Genomic DNA, 17,578 nt, shown 5'->3' with positions numbered 1-17,578 from the left:
GCACAAAAACGTGAGCTACCATCTACGTTTTGATAGTCAAAAATAAAATTCGTTGAAAAAAATTATGCTTATAAAAGTAAAAGACATTTTAACGTTTGATTCCGTAACTAAAAATATCATTAATGGAATTAGTTGGGACAATAAAGGTCAAATCCTCCTACCAGTAAAGTTGCCTCTTAGTTTGTGAAAATCCGATTGCTAGACCAAAAATTTTTATTATTATTATTATTTTTTTTTTGCGGCCTTGCTACATTATAATAAAAATAATTGATAGTTACATTGATTTCCAAAAAGTTTATAATTCTCTTGTCCTCAATACAAATGAATCAAAAAAATTTCTTCTTCTTAAATGATTTATTAACTGCTAAGAAGCAGTTTATAAATCATTCAAGAGATAATCAATACCATAATCATTATCATAAATCATTAATGATTTATTTTATCTTGACAAAATCAAATTTGTACACAAATCAATAAGGAGGATATGCTTGATTAGTACTTGTTTGAATTCAGAATAGTACTCAACATTTTTGTTAAATTGAGAATGTTAATTTGAAATATCTTTATGAATTGAGAATAGTTTCCTGAAATGATTATTTGAATTTGAATTTGAAGGCAACAACTTGTAAACCGGCTATGGGCTACAGTTTCGCTGCCGGAACGACTGATGGACTCGGATCATTTGAATTTAAGCAAGGTATTTATATGTAATTTATCATTACTCCGAATGAAATTTTTGACTTTTGTTTTTGACAAAAAAATCGCAAAAAGAGAGAAAAAAATCGTAAAGATTATGATTTTTCCAAAAAATAATACAACGAAGAGCCATTACATTACGACCACCCTCCATCTATAAAAATGGGTTCGCCCAGGTTTTCATGGTTTTTCGCCCAGGAACAATGTTTTCATGGGGCACATTAGGACCCATAATCCTCATAGAACAATCCCTGACGTCTGTAAGCTATTTGAACATAGTTGCAGACCAGGTTCACCCATTCATAGCAACAGTTTTTCCTGCAGGGGATGGTGTTTACCAACAGGATAATGCACCATGTCATAAGGGTCGAATCGTCATTGATTGGTTCGAGGAACATTTCAGTGACTTTCAAGTCATGTCTTAGCCCCCAAATTTACCTGATCTTAATCCAATAGAGCATTTGTGGTCCTACTTGTAAAACCAAATTTGTGCTGCCACGCTATCCCCTCGCAATATGATGGAATTGCAGGACCTCTTATTGGTGAGCCCTTGGTACCAGATGCCTCAGACTACCTATTAGCACCTTGTGGAATCAATGCCACGGCGGGAGCTAGCAGTTTTGAGGGCTAAAGGTGGTTCTACATGTTATTAGCAGGGTGGTCATAATGTAATGACTCTTCGGTGTATATGAATAATAATAAATTGAATCATAATACAACATTAAATTAATGCTGAGAAAATGCTCTAAAAATACGAGTAAATTTAGTTGAATTATGAACATGTTTTATATTTTAAAATCAGAGAACGACACCAACGCTTTTCTTCCGGAAATACATATTTGATTGAAATGGTGAATGGCGAATTTTGTAGGGCATTTCTTTATTTCATTTTATTTTATTTTATTTTTTTTTTTCATTTTTTTTATTTTACTTTATTTTATTTCTTTATTTCATTTTATTTATTTTTTTTCATTTTTTTATTTTACTTTATTTTATTTCTTTATTTTATTTTATTTATTTGTTTATTTGTTATGGAAGTAAAACATTTTTGAGCTTCCGATTACGTATTTTATAAAAGTACGTGTCCATATTAAACGTTTTATAGGAGACTGTTTTCAAATGTACATTGCATAAAATAAAGCATTATCTCTCAAATTTCATTCGTTTCTATTTAAATTTTACCACCAAGAATGCTCACAGGAGGGGGGGGGGGTATCAAGTGGGACCAGTCGCCATAGCTCTTCTTGGTGTAGAGTATTTTTCGTTAAATGTACAATTTTGTAGTTTTAGAACTTTAAATTGGGTTTAAAGAATAATTTTTATTAAGGAAGAATTTTTAATTAATTTAGTCACTTAAATATTAATTAAATATTGATGATATATGAAAATATAATTTGAAATTTGGGGAAAGGAAATTTTCACATTTCATACATTTTAATATATTTATTTCATACCTTTACTTTAACAGTTTTCTAATACCAATAATTACGCTTTTACGTATCGTCATATAATAACCATAATAAAATATTTTTTAAAGAAGTAATTTACTTTAATAAGCAAATTTAAGAAGTAATATTTTAATAAGTAATTTAAAAAACAACAACTGTGGAATATAATGATATATTTTATCATTTTTGTGAATATTTTTAACGTATCATAAGATTAGCACTATAAAAGATTATTGTTAATTGATACATAGTGTATGATAATATACTAATAATTTAGAAAAATACAAAATTAAAAAAATTCCCTTTCGTATAATTAAAATTTATCCTTGTATATAAATTACATTTTTGAGTAATATTTAGTTAAATTTGAATACATTTTTAATTACATTGAATTTGAGCTCACCGGCCTGAATCAAAATGGTCATCAAATTGATGTAATTTTTAAAAAGAACAAAATATTACCATTTTATGTGCCAGTTATGTGATCTTAGAAGAACTCGTTTTTTTCCGTGTTTTCCCTGTGTTTCTTTTTCACAATGTTAGTTTTATCTCCTGAAAATAATGTTTTATACGAAAATATCTTTAATAGTGAATCTAATTGAGATAGATATACGCCGATGAGCCATTACATTATGACCACCCTCCATCTATAACAATGGGCTCGCCCAGGTTATCATGGTTTCTCGCCCAGTAACAATGTTTTCATGGGGCACATTAGGACCCATAATCCTCATAGAACAATCCCTGACGTCTGTAAGCTACTTGAACATAGTTGCAGACCAGATTCACCCATTCATGGCAACAGTTTGTCCTGCGGGGGATTTTTTTACCAACAGGATAATGCACCATGTCATAAGGGTCGAATCGTCATAGATTGGTTCGAGGAACATTCCAGTGACTTTCAAGTCATGTCTTGGCCCCCAAATTCACCTGACTTTAATTCAATAAAGCATTTGTGGTCCTACTTGGAAAACCAACTTCGTGCTGTCACGCTACCCCCTCGCAATGTGAGGGAATTGCAGGACCAGTTGGTGAGAGCTTGGTAGCGCTCAGACTACCTATCAGCACCTTGTGGAATCAATGCCACGGCGGGTGCTAGCAGTTTTGAGGGCTAAAGGTGGTCCTACATGTTATTAACATGGTGGTCATAATGTAATGGCTCTTCGGTGTATAACTGAAACGTTATTGTTTAAAGAAAATTTATATGAATTTTTGTTGTTTGCGGAACTAATAGGCGGGGCTTATTAGTCTTGGGGGATGACCACCCCTGTGTACCATCCTGTAATCAATATAAGCGATAATTATCTACTTAGTAGATCATAATTACTGCTTAATGAATTTTTTCTTTAAAAAAAATTATTTCTGGTAAAAACGATGTTCGGAATTGAACAAACGTAATAGAGTTCAATCACAGAAATATTCGATTCATAAGTTTCAAGTCCGGTTTTATTGTTTGATAAAATGAAAAGGCGGCGAATGTTAATAAAGAACGACTATTTGAAAATGGTTTTTATTTTCCTGATAAAGTATTCGCTGTAATTAACCTCGAATATAATTAGTCCGATTTTAATAAAGTTAATATTAATAATCCTTAATAAGCATATTTTTTTCTTCATTTCTCCTTTGAATTTTTAAAAAAAAGTGACAGTAAGCAATGAATTCAGAACATTCTGTTTTTGTTTTTTTTTGTTTCCAAAAACAGGGTCTTCATATTGTTTGACACTAAGTTTAAGATTATTTGTTTGTAGGATCAAAATCAGAGAACAACTTGATGTGGAATTTAGTTCGAAATTTAATAAAAGCTCCTAGTGCAAAACTCAAAGAGTGCCAAAAACCAAAGCCAATTTTACTAGCCACAGGAGAGGTAAGATGATTATTATCCTCATGATTTTTATTTCATTAGTATATCCCCTCTGAATTATAGACATTCGATTGTTTCTTTTTAGATGACCCTTCCATACCAGTGGCAACCAGCTATTGTCCCCACTCAGATATTGAAAATCGGACAACTAGCAATGGTGGCGGGTCCTGGTGAATTTACGTAAATAACTATTATTTTTCTTTTAGAAATGTTTTTAAAGTCTCTTGGCATTTAAGGCAAAATTAAATTCCTAGTGCACTTTAGCATCGCATTCAAATAAGAGTCTTGGTGCTGCCATCTAGTGTGGCTGAAACTAGACGTCCAAATTAATATGGCCAACGGTATCTCACCCATTGTGGTGGTGAAAGAGTGGATACCACTTCTGGAGAACGCACTAGGTCTGCTCATGTGTGCGCACTTGTGCAGCTCATTGGAAATAGAAAAAAATAAAAAAAATAATGTTTTTAAAGTTTTATATAAAATATTTTTTAAAAATGAAAAGAATGTTTTTAACATACTGTACTAATTTTTTCCACTATTGAAGGTCAAAAGAAAAAAATTCTCTGTAGGCTTTAATTTCCAAAAAATAACATTCTCTAAAAATAAAATAAAAGCTATTTAAGTTTAGAGAATTCGAATGCAAGCTTGCGTGACACTAAAAGCTGAAATTGTTAAAAATTATATTGTTTGGTGTTGTACAGAAATACATTTATCTACCATGTCGTTAGAGTAATAATTATAAATAAATAAAAAATTCTGTCATGTGTGATCTTTAAAAAGAAATTTTTTAGAATGCTAAATTTTATATCATTTGATAGTTCCTCTCAGCAACCCCCGTGGTTATCTCTCATTTTCTTCTTGAAACTCGGTACTTTTTTTTTAAAAAAAAAAAAAGTATAATTTTATATTTAAAAAATATGTAATTATTTTAATTTTAAGAAGGACACTTTCTTAATACGGTAATCGTAGCAAAATATATGATTATTCGGATTTGAAAATTAATTGTACTTAGAATATTTAAAATTAATATTGAATTGTATGACACAAAAAGAAATAATAAAGTAATTTTACTTGTTAACAATATATAACGATAACCTTATATTACGTAACTCTTCAATACTCTAGAGCAGTGTTCCCCAACCTTTTTATCACCACGGACCTGTCAACGTTTAATAATTTTACCGCAGTCCGCTGAGGGGGGAGGGTATTTATATATTAGAATATTTTGATTTATTAATTTTAATTTTATGGTATTTTAAACATGCCTTTAAAATAAAATACAGTTACACCAAAAAACAAATATAAAGTGATTTAACATTTTAACTTACTAGAACGTTAAATCAATGAGAACCCTAAGCTTGTTTCTTTGCAATGACACGGTTCCACCTGGGAGTAATCGGAAACAATGATGCATTACAAACATTTAAAAATTTATGTCACTACCTTCGGGGGACCCTTTTTTTAAATAAATAAAATTTTAATGGAGCACAGATAATTTTAATTTGGGGTATAAACCTAGGAATTTAATTTTAGTTTCAAAGAAATTTATATCATTCCTTTCTTTTATATAAAAGAAAGGAAAATAAATTACGAAATTTTTCGTTACACCAGAAAATAACTTTCAACAAATACTAATAAATCATAACCTTGCAAACTAATAGTATTAAAATAATCATATTTCATATTTTTCCTGTTTATCGTTTGAAATTGAATATATTTTTTATTACTTGCCGGCAATGTATGAGGCAATTCATATTTAACACATTTCTTAAGCATTAAATAGAATATGCCAAATGAGAAACGAGCAAAGTATGTACATCTTCGATTTATTTTGGAAATGTATTACAATGCACGGAAAATTGTGTTTCCCTTAATAAAAAAGTCATTTGCAGTTATTTATCTATTTTTTTTTTGCCTTTTCATGTTCTAAATTATATTTTCAATAGCACTCTCATTATTTTTCAAGAGTAACATTTGTATTTTTGAGAAATGCACGTCATTTACATAATAGCCTTTTCAAAACCATTTTTCATGCTTTACCTAAATAGTATCTGTTATTCTCTAGAGTATCTAGTAATAATTGTAAGATTTAAATATAAATGTTAAGATTTATGTCTGGTAACATCTAATCTTTCTTCATTTTTTTATAATTATTTTGTTGTTATTTTTATGACTTCAGGTCAAGCGTGAATTTACAAAATGGAGGTTAAATGAACGAAAAAACACTTAAAATTGTTCTGATACCCCAATGAAATTACTTCATTATCAAAATATCTTTATTATTGTTTAGGACTATGTCGGGAAGAAGAGCAATGAGTGCAGTGAAAAAGGTAAATAAATATTTATCTCTTGAACAGTAAATAGACTTCACGTTTAAAGATCCACTAATCATTGTTTCAAGAACTAAACTATTCCATTGTTGGAAATTCGCAATTACATCTTTTTTTCTAGTAATAATTTCAGGGCTACCAACTGCCCCGCTTTCTTCAGAAATTGCAATAAATTGGTATCAAATTATATTATAAAACTTGCAAAATAAGGATAATAACGCCCACTCTTTAAGTGTCACCACGAGATGGCTGTAATGAAGTTGCATTTCATATGATACTTTGAACTTAGGATATCTGGTGGTGGAAAATTTACTTGAAATAAAAAAATTCTAAACTAAATATAACTTAAATTTCGTTACCACTAGAAATTTCTTTTTTTACTAAGAGGAGCAATTCGGCAACTCCGTAAATTGCTTCTCTGAAAAAAAATTTCAAATACACCTTTTTAAATCTTAGTAATGGGGTACGGTTAGGAAAATAGCAGTAACTTTATAAAAAAATTAAATTTTTTTTGTGATTTATTATTTTAACAATTTACCACGGTATACTAAAATAAACCCTATTACCTTTTGCATAGACTTATTAAACAGAATGGCACAATTATCTTAAATAATAAATTGTAATGGCTTAATAGCAATTCTAAATATGTCGCGTGTCACAAATAACAAGAATATAAATTTTCAATCATAAATTGAAACGCAGATCTTTTTATTCTGATCACGTTCAAAATTAATAAAGTATAATAATAAATAAATAAATAACAATCATCTGCGTAACAAATGACCTTAATTATCAAATTAACTACCGCGTCACTATCCGTATTTAGAAGAAGAAAAAAAAGCTTGTATATGCATACGTAATCCCTATCATAAAATTGGATCATTTAATGAGTTGTTATTTTAGCTTGGTCACCTTTTAAATATATCCTTAACAGCAAATAAACTTTAATGGTAACCAAGCCGAATGCGCAGCAAAATTGTATTTTAATATTCCAATTTTTAAAACCCTCTTATGAGCCTAACACCGCAATTAGTTATAACCAACATATAAACCAAATTTTTTCACTGTCTAGCTATCACCTGCAGCTTTGGTCTGCGGACGTACTTCGATTTCAATTTTAATAATTTTCAAACCGATATTTCATAATTTTCTGCCGACGATATCTGTTAGGCATCATCCGGATTTTTCAATTAGCAAACAACGACTTTTGTTCATTCTCAATCATTGTTTCGAATGAATAGGCTCTTTTCTTAACTTACCTATGTATATATCTTCAATTCTTAGCATTACTTCTAATCATAAAATAGGCTCTTATTTTAACTTATATATACGCTCATTCATTATATTATTATTTTTAATGATTAAATAGGGCCTTATATTAATTTACACCAAAGAGCTAATACCTTATGACTACCTACTCAATAAATTGCAGCTGTTTTGAACACCTTAGACCTTCAAAACAGTGGCAACTTGACTCTGTCATGGATGCTGCTTGGTAGATAACTGGACAGGTTGTTCCAAATGTACCAGGATATTAATTAGTATTCATTATGCTCTTCGTACCACTCCAACATTGTTCACGCCTTATGAATTATCCTGGAACAGTCTATTTCCAGTCAAGAAAATAGACATTATGTATGAGTAGGTACAGCTGATTTGCAATTATGGTCAGATAGTTCGCAGCTTTCAGGGTCTGTTCTGCCACAACCATGAGTTCTAGAGCAGCTTGTGATAACGACCTCTAAAGCATAATACCGCCACCATCAGTCTGTGTACAACCAGCGGTAGATGTGAGGAGCAACTGTTCACCGAGAAGACGGCACACCCTGACAGGATGAAGGTATAATCATGATTCATTTGACCAGACAGCTGTCTTCCACTTATCCATGGTCCAGTGTCGATGTTCCCGGATCAACAGTAGGTGTAGTCCTGTGACGCTTGGTCAACAGAGGCACACGAGTGGGATGTCTGCTCATACCTATATCCAACAGTATGGGCTGAACTGCGTGTTCCGAATCACTTGCACTTAGACCTACATTGTATTGGGGTATCAGCTGAGCCACTGCTTGACGCCGACTTTGGTTTACGAAGCGGGACAGCTTCCGGCTCCTTTTTTCGTTGACGACACTTGGACGTCTAACACCTTGGCGTCTATTGCCAGTTTCGCCGTTACTTTTCCATTTTGCATAAATATTTACCAGTCGTGCAGTTTCGGAGATACTCGTACCGTGTTTTCGGGCCATTACGATCTGCCCTCTATCAGACTCGCTTAATTCAGTAACCTTTCCCATCACTTGCCAAACTAAATGCAAGAATGATTCCTAGCTTCTATGTTCGATGTATCTGCCTTTCAGCACATGTCTCTTCATATATGACGTCACTAGAATACCAGTGACGACGAGTGAATGATATCGATGTAGTTAATATCAAGCAGATCTGTATCTGTAGCTGTAACTGAGACTGGACATCAGTCGAGTAGGCAGCTCTACTCCTCAATGATGGATACTCCCTGCATGACTATATTTACGATGTTAATGATTTTTTTATCCTTAACTTCCTCCTTTAATTCTTTGATGATGCTCACTAATTACAAGCTGGGAAGCGCAGGAGACTGAGACTTGGATGACTTGATTCCTTACCCTCCAACAAAAGTTAGATACCATTCTAACCTAATATTGTGCCCACCACATCATCCAGAAGAATTCATTGAAAAATGTGGGGGTGGTCATAACGTTTTTGCTCATCAGTGTATATTATACATATGTATAACTAATATTAAAGAATAGCAATTTTATTTTAGATTTTGGACAAATGCTCTTCTGTTGACAATAAAGTTGTTTTTGCTGGAATGAGCAATACTTATTCATCATACGTTACAACATTCGAAGAATATCAGGTAAAAAAATAATTTTCTATTTCATAGATTATATTTATTTTACTGAAAATATTTATTGTTTTAATGATAGGCTTAAGTGGAACAAGATGAGAAAAAAAACAAATTTTTTTAAATACCTGGATTAGAGTAAATTATATTCCTAAAAAGATTTTTCTCAAATATCTATCTCTAATTATTTTTTTTTTTTTAAACTGATATTTTTGCCCACAATTTCTTAACTAAGTTATGTAATTTAATTTTCTTATTTAGCAAAATCAAATTCAAGGGAAAGGCATTAAAACTATTAAATTTCTTAAAACTCAATAATAAATGTTTCAAAAGTTGCCATTTTGTCCCCTTCCTCTTCCCTCCCTCTCTTTTTTATTGTTCTCACGGTTAAGTTCAGGTTTACAAATTTCTTTGTAAACCTGAATTTATTAGTTTTAAAAACCTTATTTGTTTTAAAAACTAGTTTGTTATTGTGTTAGCGAGAGATAGTTATACATAGCGTTTATTTCATTTTTTTTTCGAATAAAAAATTTAAAAGTATTGTCGTGGCTTTCTTTTATTACTTTTCTTGATGAAACTTACTCAACTGTGCACAGTTATTAAAATTAAGTTTGATGCTGAACTAATGCAATAATAGAACAAACTTTAGCACATAATGTGGCTACTAAATTTAATTTTTATTTATTTTGTGTAGGTGCAACGTTATGAGGGAGCATCAACAATCTATGGTCCTCACACATTGCAAGCATACGTTGAAGAATACGAAAAATTAGCAAGAGCTTTGTGTACTGGTGAAAAGTTACCTGACGGACCCAGACCGAAGAACCTCTTAGATAAACAAGTTTCCCTCCAACCAGGAGTGGCATACGATTCACCACCTCTCGGAAAAAAATTCGGCGATGTAATGAAGGATGCTAAGAGTAAATACTCTCCCGGAGACATAGTAAATGTAACATTCGTCAGTGGACACCCAAGAAATGATCATATGGTAGGTAATGGTTCAGGGTAATAGCTCAGTTCACAATAACAGAGCGTTTGACTTTCAATGAGGTGAACCGGGTTCAAATCCCAGTTATGGTTGGTTGATACAAATTCCGCATCCGGCTTGCTCCGATCACAGTGCTGACGTGAAATAACCTCAGTGGTAGACGGATCATGGTTTGGAGTCCCCTTGCCGTCAGGCTAACCTTGGGAGGTTCGCTTGGTCTTCCTCTTTATGTAACGCAAATGAGGGCTAGTTCCATCAAAAAAGTCCTGCATGGAGGAACTTCTCCCAATACTTGATCCAGGAGTTCCCTTGTCTTCTGGATTGGTTTCAAAATTACAAGGCTACGGGGTTGAACATTAGAAGTCGTAAACCCGAAAAATTGGGTCGGCTGTTCAAAGACGGTTATAAAATAAAATATGGTAGGTGGATTCTAATTTTTATTATTTAATATGTTCCCACTATTTCTTATAATAAAATTATCCAACTCACTCTGGTAAAAATCCTTACAATATGTCGAATGAACTGTATCATTAGTTTAAACTCTGAGTCAGCTCAAACTTCGAAAGTTGGAATAAAAACAAAATCAAATGGAGATTTCTCTTCAACTTGTCGATCAACTCCTGCAAGCCATGAAGAAACAGAGAGAGTTAGGAACAAACAAGTCAAGAAAGAGTTGCCTTTTTTCATAGTCTTACTGTTGAGGAGAAACTGCCTTTCAGTTATTCCATATGCCTTTTAGTTATCATCTTCAAAATCATCGTTAACCACCGTCAATATTGATACTGAGGATGAGCTGGTATCATCACTTGATACATTATTAGATACCAAAACAGATGAACTTATTGAGCCCGATAAAGATGAATGCTTAGGTAATTCTTTTCCTGGTGATGCGTCGCTTGGTTCTAGGAGTTCTGGTGAGCAACAAAATTCTAGAAAAAGGAATATATCAGGAAGTTCAATGATAGAACAGTTTCTAAGGTCAGTGTTAAGGAAGGAGAAAATAAATCTTCCACACATCCTCCTGTTTATTCTTTGAGTGAATCATCTGATTCTGAAATTGTTCCACCTGACTCGTCAGTTAAGGTCTGGTTTCTTAAGACAAGCGCCTTCTCTGGGAGTCAGCGGGAAGTTGACGTACCCTGACTCCAACAAAATACTGTTTTATTAAGCTCAGCGTGAGCAGTCGTTTCAACGTAGATATTGCGCATGCGTTAATGACGTAAACAAATATTTTATTTTGATTTTGTTATTGTCGACCAGTGCTTTAGAGAACAAAAAATTACCTTGTCCAAGAAAAAACACATTACAGCTTAGCTAAATGAAGAAGAAGAGGCTGAAGAAACTATGTTTAATGTTAAAATCAAAATCTTGGCTGATTTCAATGCTCTGTTGGATGTTTCCCGCCATTGGTTCTGCTATTAACGTTACGTTGTAATCCAACTGGAGTTGATTCGGACGTCAGTAGTGGTTCAAGCTGAGCGTTCGATGGCGTATTCTGTCTAACTCACAAATTGACCAATCAGGGGTTAGCGCTCGCTTCAAGCTGACGTTTTGTAACGACGACCTGTTCTAAGAAGCCAGGCCTTAACCATTCGCGTAGATAGTGAAGATAGTGTTGATCTAGTCTTTACTTGAAATCGAAGGTGTTAAAAGTGAAGAAAGTTTGACACCTATGACCATCTTTGACCAATTGGATGATATAGAAATCAATGAATAATTCTAAATTTAAGCAGATTTTTAATTATTTTAAATTATGAAGTAAATTTTGAAAGTTTTAAAAGTTCAATCAAAAAAGATTTCACACTTTAAAAATCGAGTTTTTTTTCATCCTACATGTAAATAAATAATAATGAGCTCCTTTATTTGTTTATTAGTATTATTTTTAACTTTCAGCTCGACCGCACATTTTTGACCGTCGAAAGCTTAGATCGAACAACAGGAAAGTGGACTGTTGTGGCTACTGACTCAAACTGGGAAACAAGGTAATGTCTTCCAAATAATTCTTTCTTTTTATTTACTGGCTGAAAGAAGTAACGACACAAAATAAATACATACTAAGAGATTATAATCACATCATATTACTTTTCAACATCGATGTTATTAACATTTAATACATTTCGAATGCGGCATTATTATTAAAGCATTTAACAGTTTTACTCATCAAAACTTTTATTATTGTAGTCAAATTTTCAAAATGCAAGACTTCAGAAAATAATTTTTAAAAAGTAAAATGTACATACTTTTACTGGTACTTTGGAAATTTAGAATTTGAACTTTCATGACATTTTTATTGTAGAAATACAAATATTTCTAATTAAAATGCCGAAAAAAATCAGAACTATTTTAAAGTTTTTTCTCAGAAAAGATTTTTTCAAAACATTTTTCAAATTGAAATATTTTTTCGAAATTTCTAAGGCTAAAGTTCTGAGCAATAAGTAAACCTAAAACATAGGATAGGGTATATTTCGTGCTATGTAGACAGAAGCAAAACACAACGTGAATGAAGGACATAAATGGACATACTATAGTTTCAGCTATATAAACAAAACCCTTCCTCCGTCTCTAAACCTCAAATTTATAGTTTTACATCATTTGACGTTTAGACACTGATGAAAGTTTTTGCGCTTTTGTAAATTTTCAGCAAAATAAATGAAAATTTAAAGTGAACGAGCTATAAACGGGTTTTCCACATATATAAATATTTTACATTTTTAAAAATTTCAATATTAAATCAACTTTAAAAGAGTAATTGTAACTTAAACCATCTATATCTTATATAATTACCCTTATTAGGGTAATGCCTTCAAACCATTCATATTAAGCCTTGCGCGTGAAAATTCGATTATTAGACCTAAAATTAATTTGGGTGTTCACATTTTTTATTTATTTTACAGATAGAATATCATAGAAATTCTAAAGGTTTAAAAAGAAAGTATTTTTTTTTTAGATTATTTAAATTTAGAGCTCAAAATAAAAATATCAGGTTTCTCCTGCTTAAAATGTTCCATGAGAACGTTGACTACAAAATATGCAAAGTATTTTTCATTTGTTTAAATTTCAACATCAAATTTTAGAAACATGGTGTTCGAAGTAGATATTTCTATGTCAAATTTTACAATTCGATTTTTTTAAATATTTAATTTAATACTGACCTGCCAACATTGGACAAGAGCTCTCGGTAGCATATGTTGCAGAATGATTCAGTGGCGAATGTGTGCATTAAATAAAGAAACCATATTTAATTACAAACAAATTTAATAAACAATATGATTCGAAAAGGGGCTCGCCAATGAGTCATCCAGTTCAATCTATTGCCTGCCACGTAAGTGATTACAGAATTATTGTGAGTGATCACAACGCCCTCTTCTGGTCAGGCAGAAATTCGTATCAGCATACATTAGAATTAATACTAGAGTTCTTTTGGTAACGTATCTCGTGATTACTCGAGTCTACGCAAATTTTATAAATCATACAAAAAAAGTGAGCTGCGGGTGATGTTTCGAATGACACTTGAACAAGCTAAGCTCACCAGCCGAGGACCTGTTGAGAATTAAGTCGGGATGGTGAGGCCTTTCGTTTGACAAGAGAGCGCCACAAGGGTAAAACTACATCTTGGCTCAAACCCCCACCGATAGATGGCAGAACCACTTATTCGTAAGGCCACTTTCCTCAATTTGGACATAGATCTGAAGGTGAAAGATATTTTCTCCAGATTCCTGTAACCATGACTAAGCGACTGACTGCAGAACTTTCGATTCCATAGATTCTACAAGCACGTACATCACATGTACTCGGTGGTTCTTAGTGGAGTCGAGAATCCAGCACCAGGCCCTCTGGACCAGAGTCATATTATCTAATCACTAGGCTACCATGACCCACAAGTGATAATTATTCATGTGATTACGCTTGCAAGATCAAACATAAAATACAGTTTGAAATAGCAATTGCTTAAAATATTAAATACTTAAACTACTAAATTTTTTTTCACAATCTTTGAACTGAATAACATTTAGGAAAATACTATGCTATCGTGGTCCATTACAGAAATAAAAAGATAAGTTCAGAAACAATGTTTCGAAAATTAAAAGGGCAAACTGTCTTATTTTGAAAACTACCATGCCTCTGCAAAATTTGCCCGAACTCCATAGAAACAGCGGAGGCATCAGTTCTAAATTAGTTTCGGTTATCGAACATTAAAAAATAGATCTTCTTTTGGCAGAACCCCGGCACTATAAAAAACAAGTTCATTGACAGCTGTGAATACACTAACAAAGGGGAAAAAAGATTGATATTTATTTTGAAACTGTTTAATGTGTGGTATGAAATATTAAAATCTTTTCTTGGCAAAACTGCGAATAAATTAAATAAGCTGAATTATGGTTTTTAAAAAATAACTTAAAAACGGTGAGAGTAGTTATGAGTAAAACGTACTTTTTTATTCTTGAATTTAGACATTTTAATTTGAATTTAAAAGCTCAATGAGAAAAACTTAGGAAATTTTTATAAATGCGTAATCTTTTCATAATTTATTTAATATATTGTCATCAAAAAAATATACATAAATTAAATTCTGCTACTTTTTCATTCGCATCTTACATAAAGAAGTTCACATAAACAAGCGAAATATTAAATAAATTATCAATTATTATCAATACCGGTTAAAAATATTCTCACTCTCGGAACCCTTGTAATCCTTCCACGGAACCCTAGGGTTCTTCGGAACATATTTTGGAAACCGCAGATCTACACGATTAAGTAAACAAACGAAAAACAACACTCATGGGGAAATATAGTTAAGATTTTACTGATTTCAAACCAATTTCTGATATCATTTCAAACTTTTTTTTAAAAAAATTTTGATTAATAAAACTGAATAATGATGTACATTTTCTATTTGTAGATTTTATTGGAAAAGAACAAATGTGGTGTTAGGCCACAGTGAAGCAACAGCTAGTTGGCATATTCCGGAAGATGTTAATCCAGGGAAATACAGGATAAGACATTTCGGATCCAGTAAAAGTATGTTTCAAAGAATTACGTCATATGATGGAGCTTCAAGAATCTTTACAGTCGAATCAAAAACAGCGTAAATAAACAGTACTAAATAATGTAATCAAGTGAATGTAGTCCTTTGATTTAAAAAATAAATGCAATTTAAAACAGCATTGTCAACATATTTTTGTGTCTACAAATATCACTATATTTTGTTTTTGGTACCCTTTATGTCCTATATTCTATTTGAAACTTAAATGCTTATATTTAGTTTTGATCTAATGTGAGATGTACAAAAAAAGAGCTGAACAATATCAGCTGCTTCAGTACTATGGATATACAAAACTAAAAGCAAATTACCTCTTCTTTTGTTATTGAGGACGATGCTTGTCCCTGTCAGTAGAATCGAAATGGCTGTATGCATATTTTTAAATTAAAGTTACCATCTAGCCTATTTTCATGCCATTTATATTTAAGTTTTTCTGATGTTTTTCTAAGTTTTTCTGAAATATTTTCTTACTTTAGCTAGTCTGTTTTGGAAAAAAAAAGTAAGCAGGTAAAATTATTTTACTCATTTTTCATCAGTTAATCAAAAATTTCAGAACAAAGAGAATCAACAAGATACGAACACAAAATATTAAAAAAAAATCATTTCTACCGAATAACAATCTTTTATTTTCCTCTAGGTTATTCTAGGTTCCAAAGGTTTCTAAAAGGCACCATACGACCTTTTTATTGAGCCTGAAATTCTTCCCACTCCTTGTAGCCCACTGGACTTCCAGACTTTCAATGTGGTCACAGACCTTGCTGTTAGAGTCCTAAAATCAGATTCTGCTTCTGATGTGTAATGGTACCTCTTACTTAATGGTACCTCTTACACAACTATGAATGAGCTATATCCTGAACCTGAATGGTTGAGAATCTTTTCAGATGGCTCCCGAGTGGATCAGCAGGTGAGTGTGGAGCGGGAGTATTTTGTCACCTGTTCTCTGCCTGCGCTTCTGTTGGCTACAGTGCATCTGCCTACGACGGTGAAATCGAGGCTATTCTAATTGCCTTAAAACAGCTACAGTGTCGTACTGACCAATTTTCTAGCGCCGCCATCTTATCTGACTCTAAAGCAGCAGCACTTCTTGATATTAACTCTCCACTGATTCCCCAATCCATCTCCTTTCAGAAATGCATTGATTATCTGAAGGACTTGACACTAAAAGGCAAACAAATCGTCCTCCAGTGGATCCCGGGACATTGCGGGATTTGGGGTAACGAAAAAGCTGATTTCTTGGCCAAGAAAGGAACAACTATTGTCCAAGCATCTCGTTGCTCCATCTCTCTGCACTCATTTAAACTGCTGGTCCGAAACCAATTCCGGAACATGCTTTCAGAGAATTTCCGTAAAAGCAATATACACAAAACCTGGTTCAACTATATTTTAACTATCCCAAATCAGCCCATGTTTAAGGCAGTTGTTCTCGTTAGACTTGTAACGGGCCGTGACTGTCTGGCCAAACACCTTTTTAGTATAAACATTTTTGACTGTCCTAAATGCAAGCTCTGTAGCTTTGTGGATGACATGGACCTGTCCCATATTTCCGCCTGTCCTGCGCTCTTCTCTACTACTGCGTGTGGACGCTATTGGGAGGCTAGGGTCCGTATGGGCTAAGCATGTCACTATGCATTCTTTTCTATTTATCTCTTTTTGCCTTGTTTTTCTTGTTATTTCATCCTTTTTGTTCTTTCAAATTGGCCTGCCATTGGAAATTAGAAAAAAACTCTAGAAGCTCTCTTTCACTAAATGTAAAGAAAGACTTATATAAAGCAAAAAAGAAATGAATACTAAATGTATCTTGAAAAGCAAATCTCATTAGTAGGGTCAACGAGAAAGAAAAAAACTTTAAATAGAAAAGTTATAGTTATTTTTAAAATTATTTATAATTTAATTTACGATAATTCCATTCATGAAATTATATATAACCTTATAAATAAACTCAGCATCATATAATGCACTAAAATAAATAAGCAAAAAATAAAGATATTTGAATACTATATTTAGCATGCTGGAGAATAAAAAATAAACTGTTTAACCATAGAAACAAAAACACCGTTTGATATAAATAAAAACATGCAATTCACTCAATGCTAAAGAACATGTAATTAACATTAGAAATTCCAATATAAATTATCATCATGCAACGTTTAAACAAAACATAAAAAATCATTGACGATAAAAAAAAATCGCCAAAGGCATAAACGAGAAAAACGATTGCTTTAAATAGAGTGTTAGCAGTAGAACTTTATTTACGACTTACTAGAGTTGCACGATGGGCTATTGGCGACTGTCTGGGAAATATCCCTGAGTAAGATCCGAAAATGTCATCA

At 32.4% G+C, this 17,578-nt stretch overlaps 2 protein-coding genes across 2 annotated transcripts in view; both read left to right on the top strand.

The window, feature by feature from the left end:
- The window catches only part of LOC107456255 (neutral ceramidase-like), a 57,372-nt gene extending 42,000 nt beyond the window's left edge, over positions 1 to 15,372 (top strand). Inside the window, 8 exon segments of the mRNA XM_087166215.1 lie at positions 616 to 697; positions 3,893 to 4,008; positions 4,091 to 4,185; positions 6,296 to 6,335; positions 9,136 to 9,231; positions 9,914 to 10,207; positions 12,101 to 12,189; positions 15,108 to 15,372. Coding sequence (XP_087022341.1) covers positions 616 to 697; positions 3,893 to 4,008; positions 4,091 to 4,185; positions 6,296 to 6,335; positions 9,136 to 9,231; positions 9,914 to 10,207; positions 12,101 to 12,189; positions 15,108 to 15,297 — 1,002 coding nt within the window. The 3' untranslated portion in view covers positions 15,298 to 15,372.
- Positions 15,373 to 16,109: 737 nt separating this feature from the next.
- LOC107456246 (uncharacterized) lies at positions 16,110 to 16,862 on the top strand. Its single transcript, XM_016074072.1, has one exon. It carries the CDS (start codon positions 16,110 to 16,112, stop codon positions 16,860 to 16,862), a length of 753 nt encoding a protein of 250 aa, XP_015929558.1.
- The last annotated feature ends 716 nt before the right edge of the window (positions 16,863 to 17,578 follow it).

Source organism: Parasteatoda tepidariorum, chromosome 1, assembly GCF_982258835.1.
Source record: "Parasteatoda tepidariorum strain Cologne lab strain chromosome 1, Ptep-v5.0, whole genome shotgun sequence".
Classification (NCBI taxonomy): Eukaryota; Metazoa; Arthropoda; class Arachnida; order Araneae; family Theridiidae; genus Parasteatoda; species Parasteatoda tepidariorum.
This window is presented reverse-complemented; position numbering and strand designations above follow the sequence as displayed.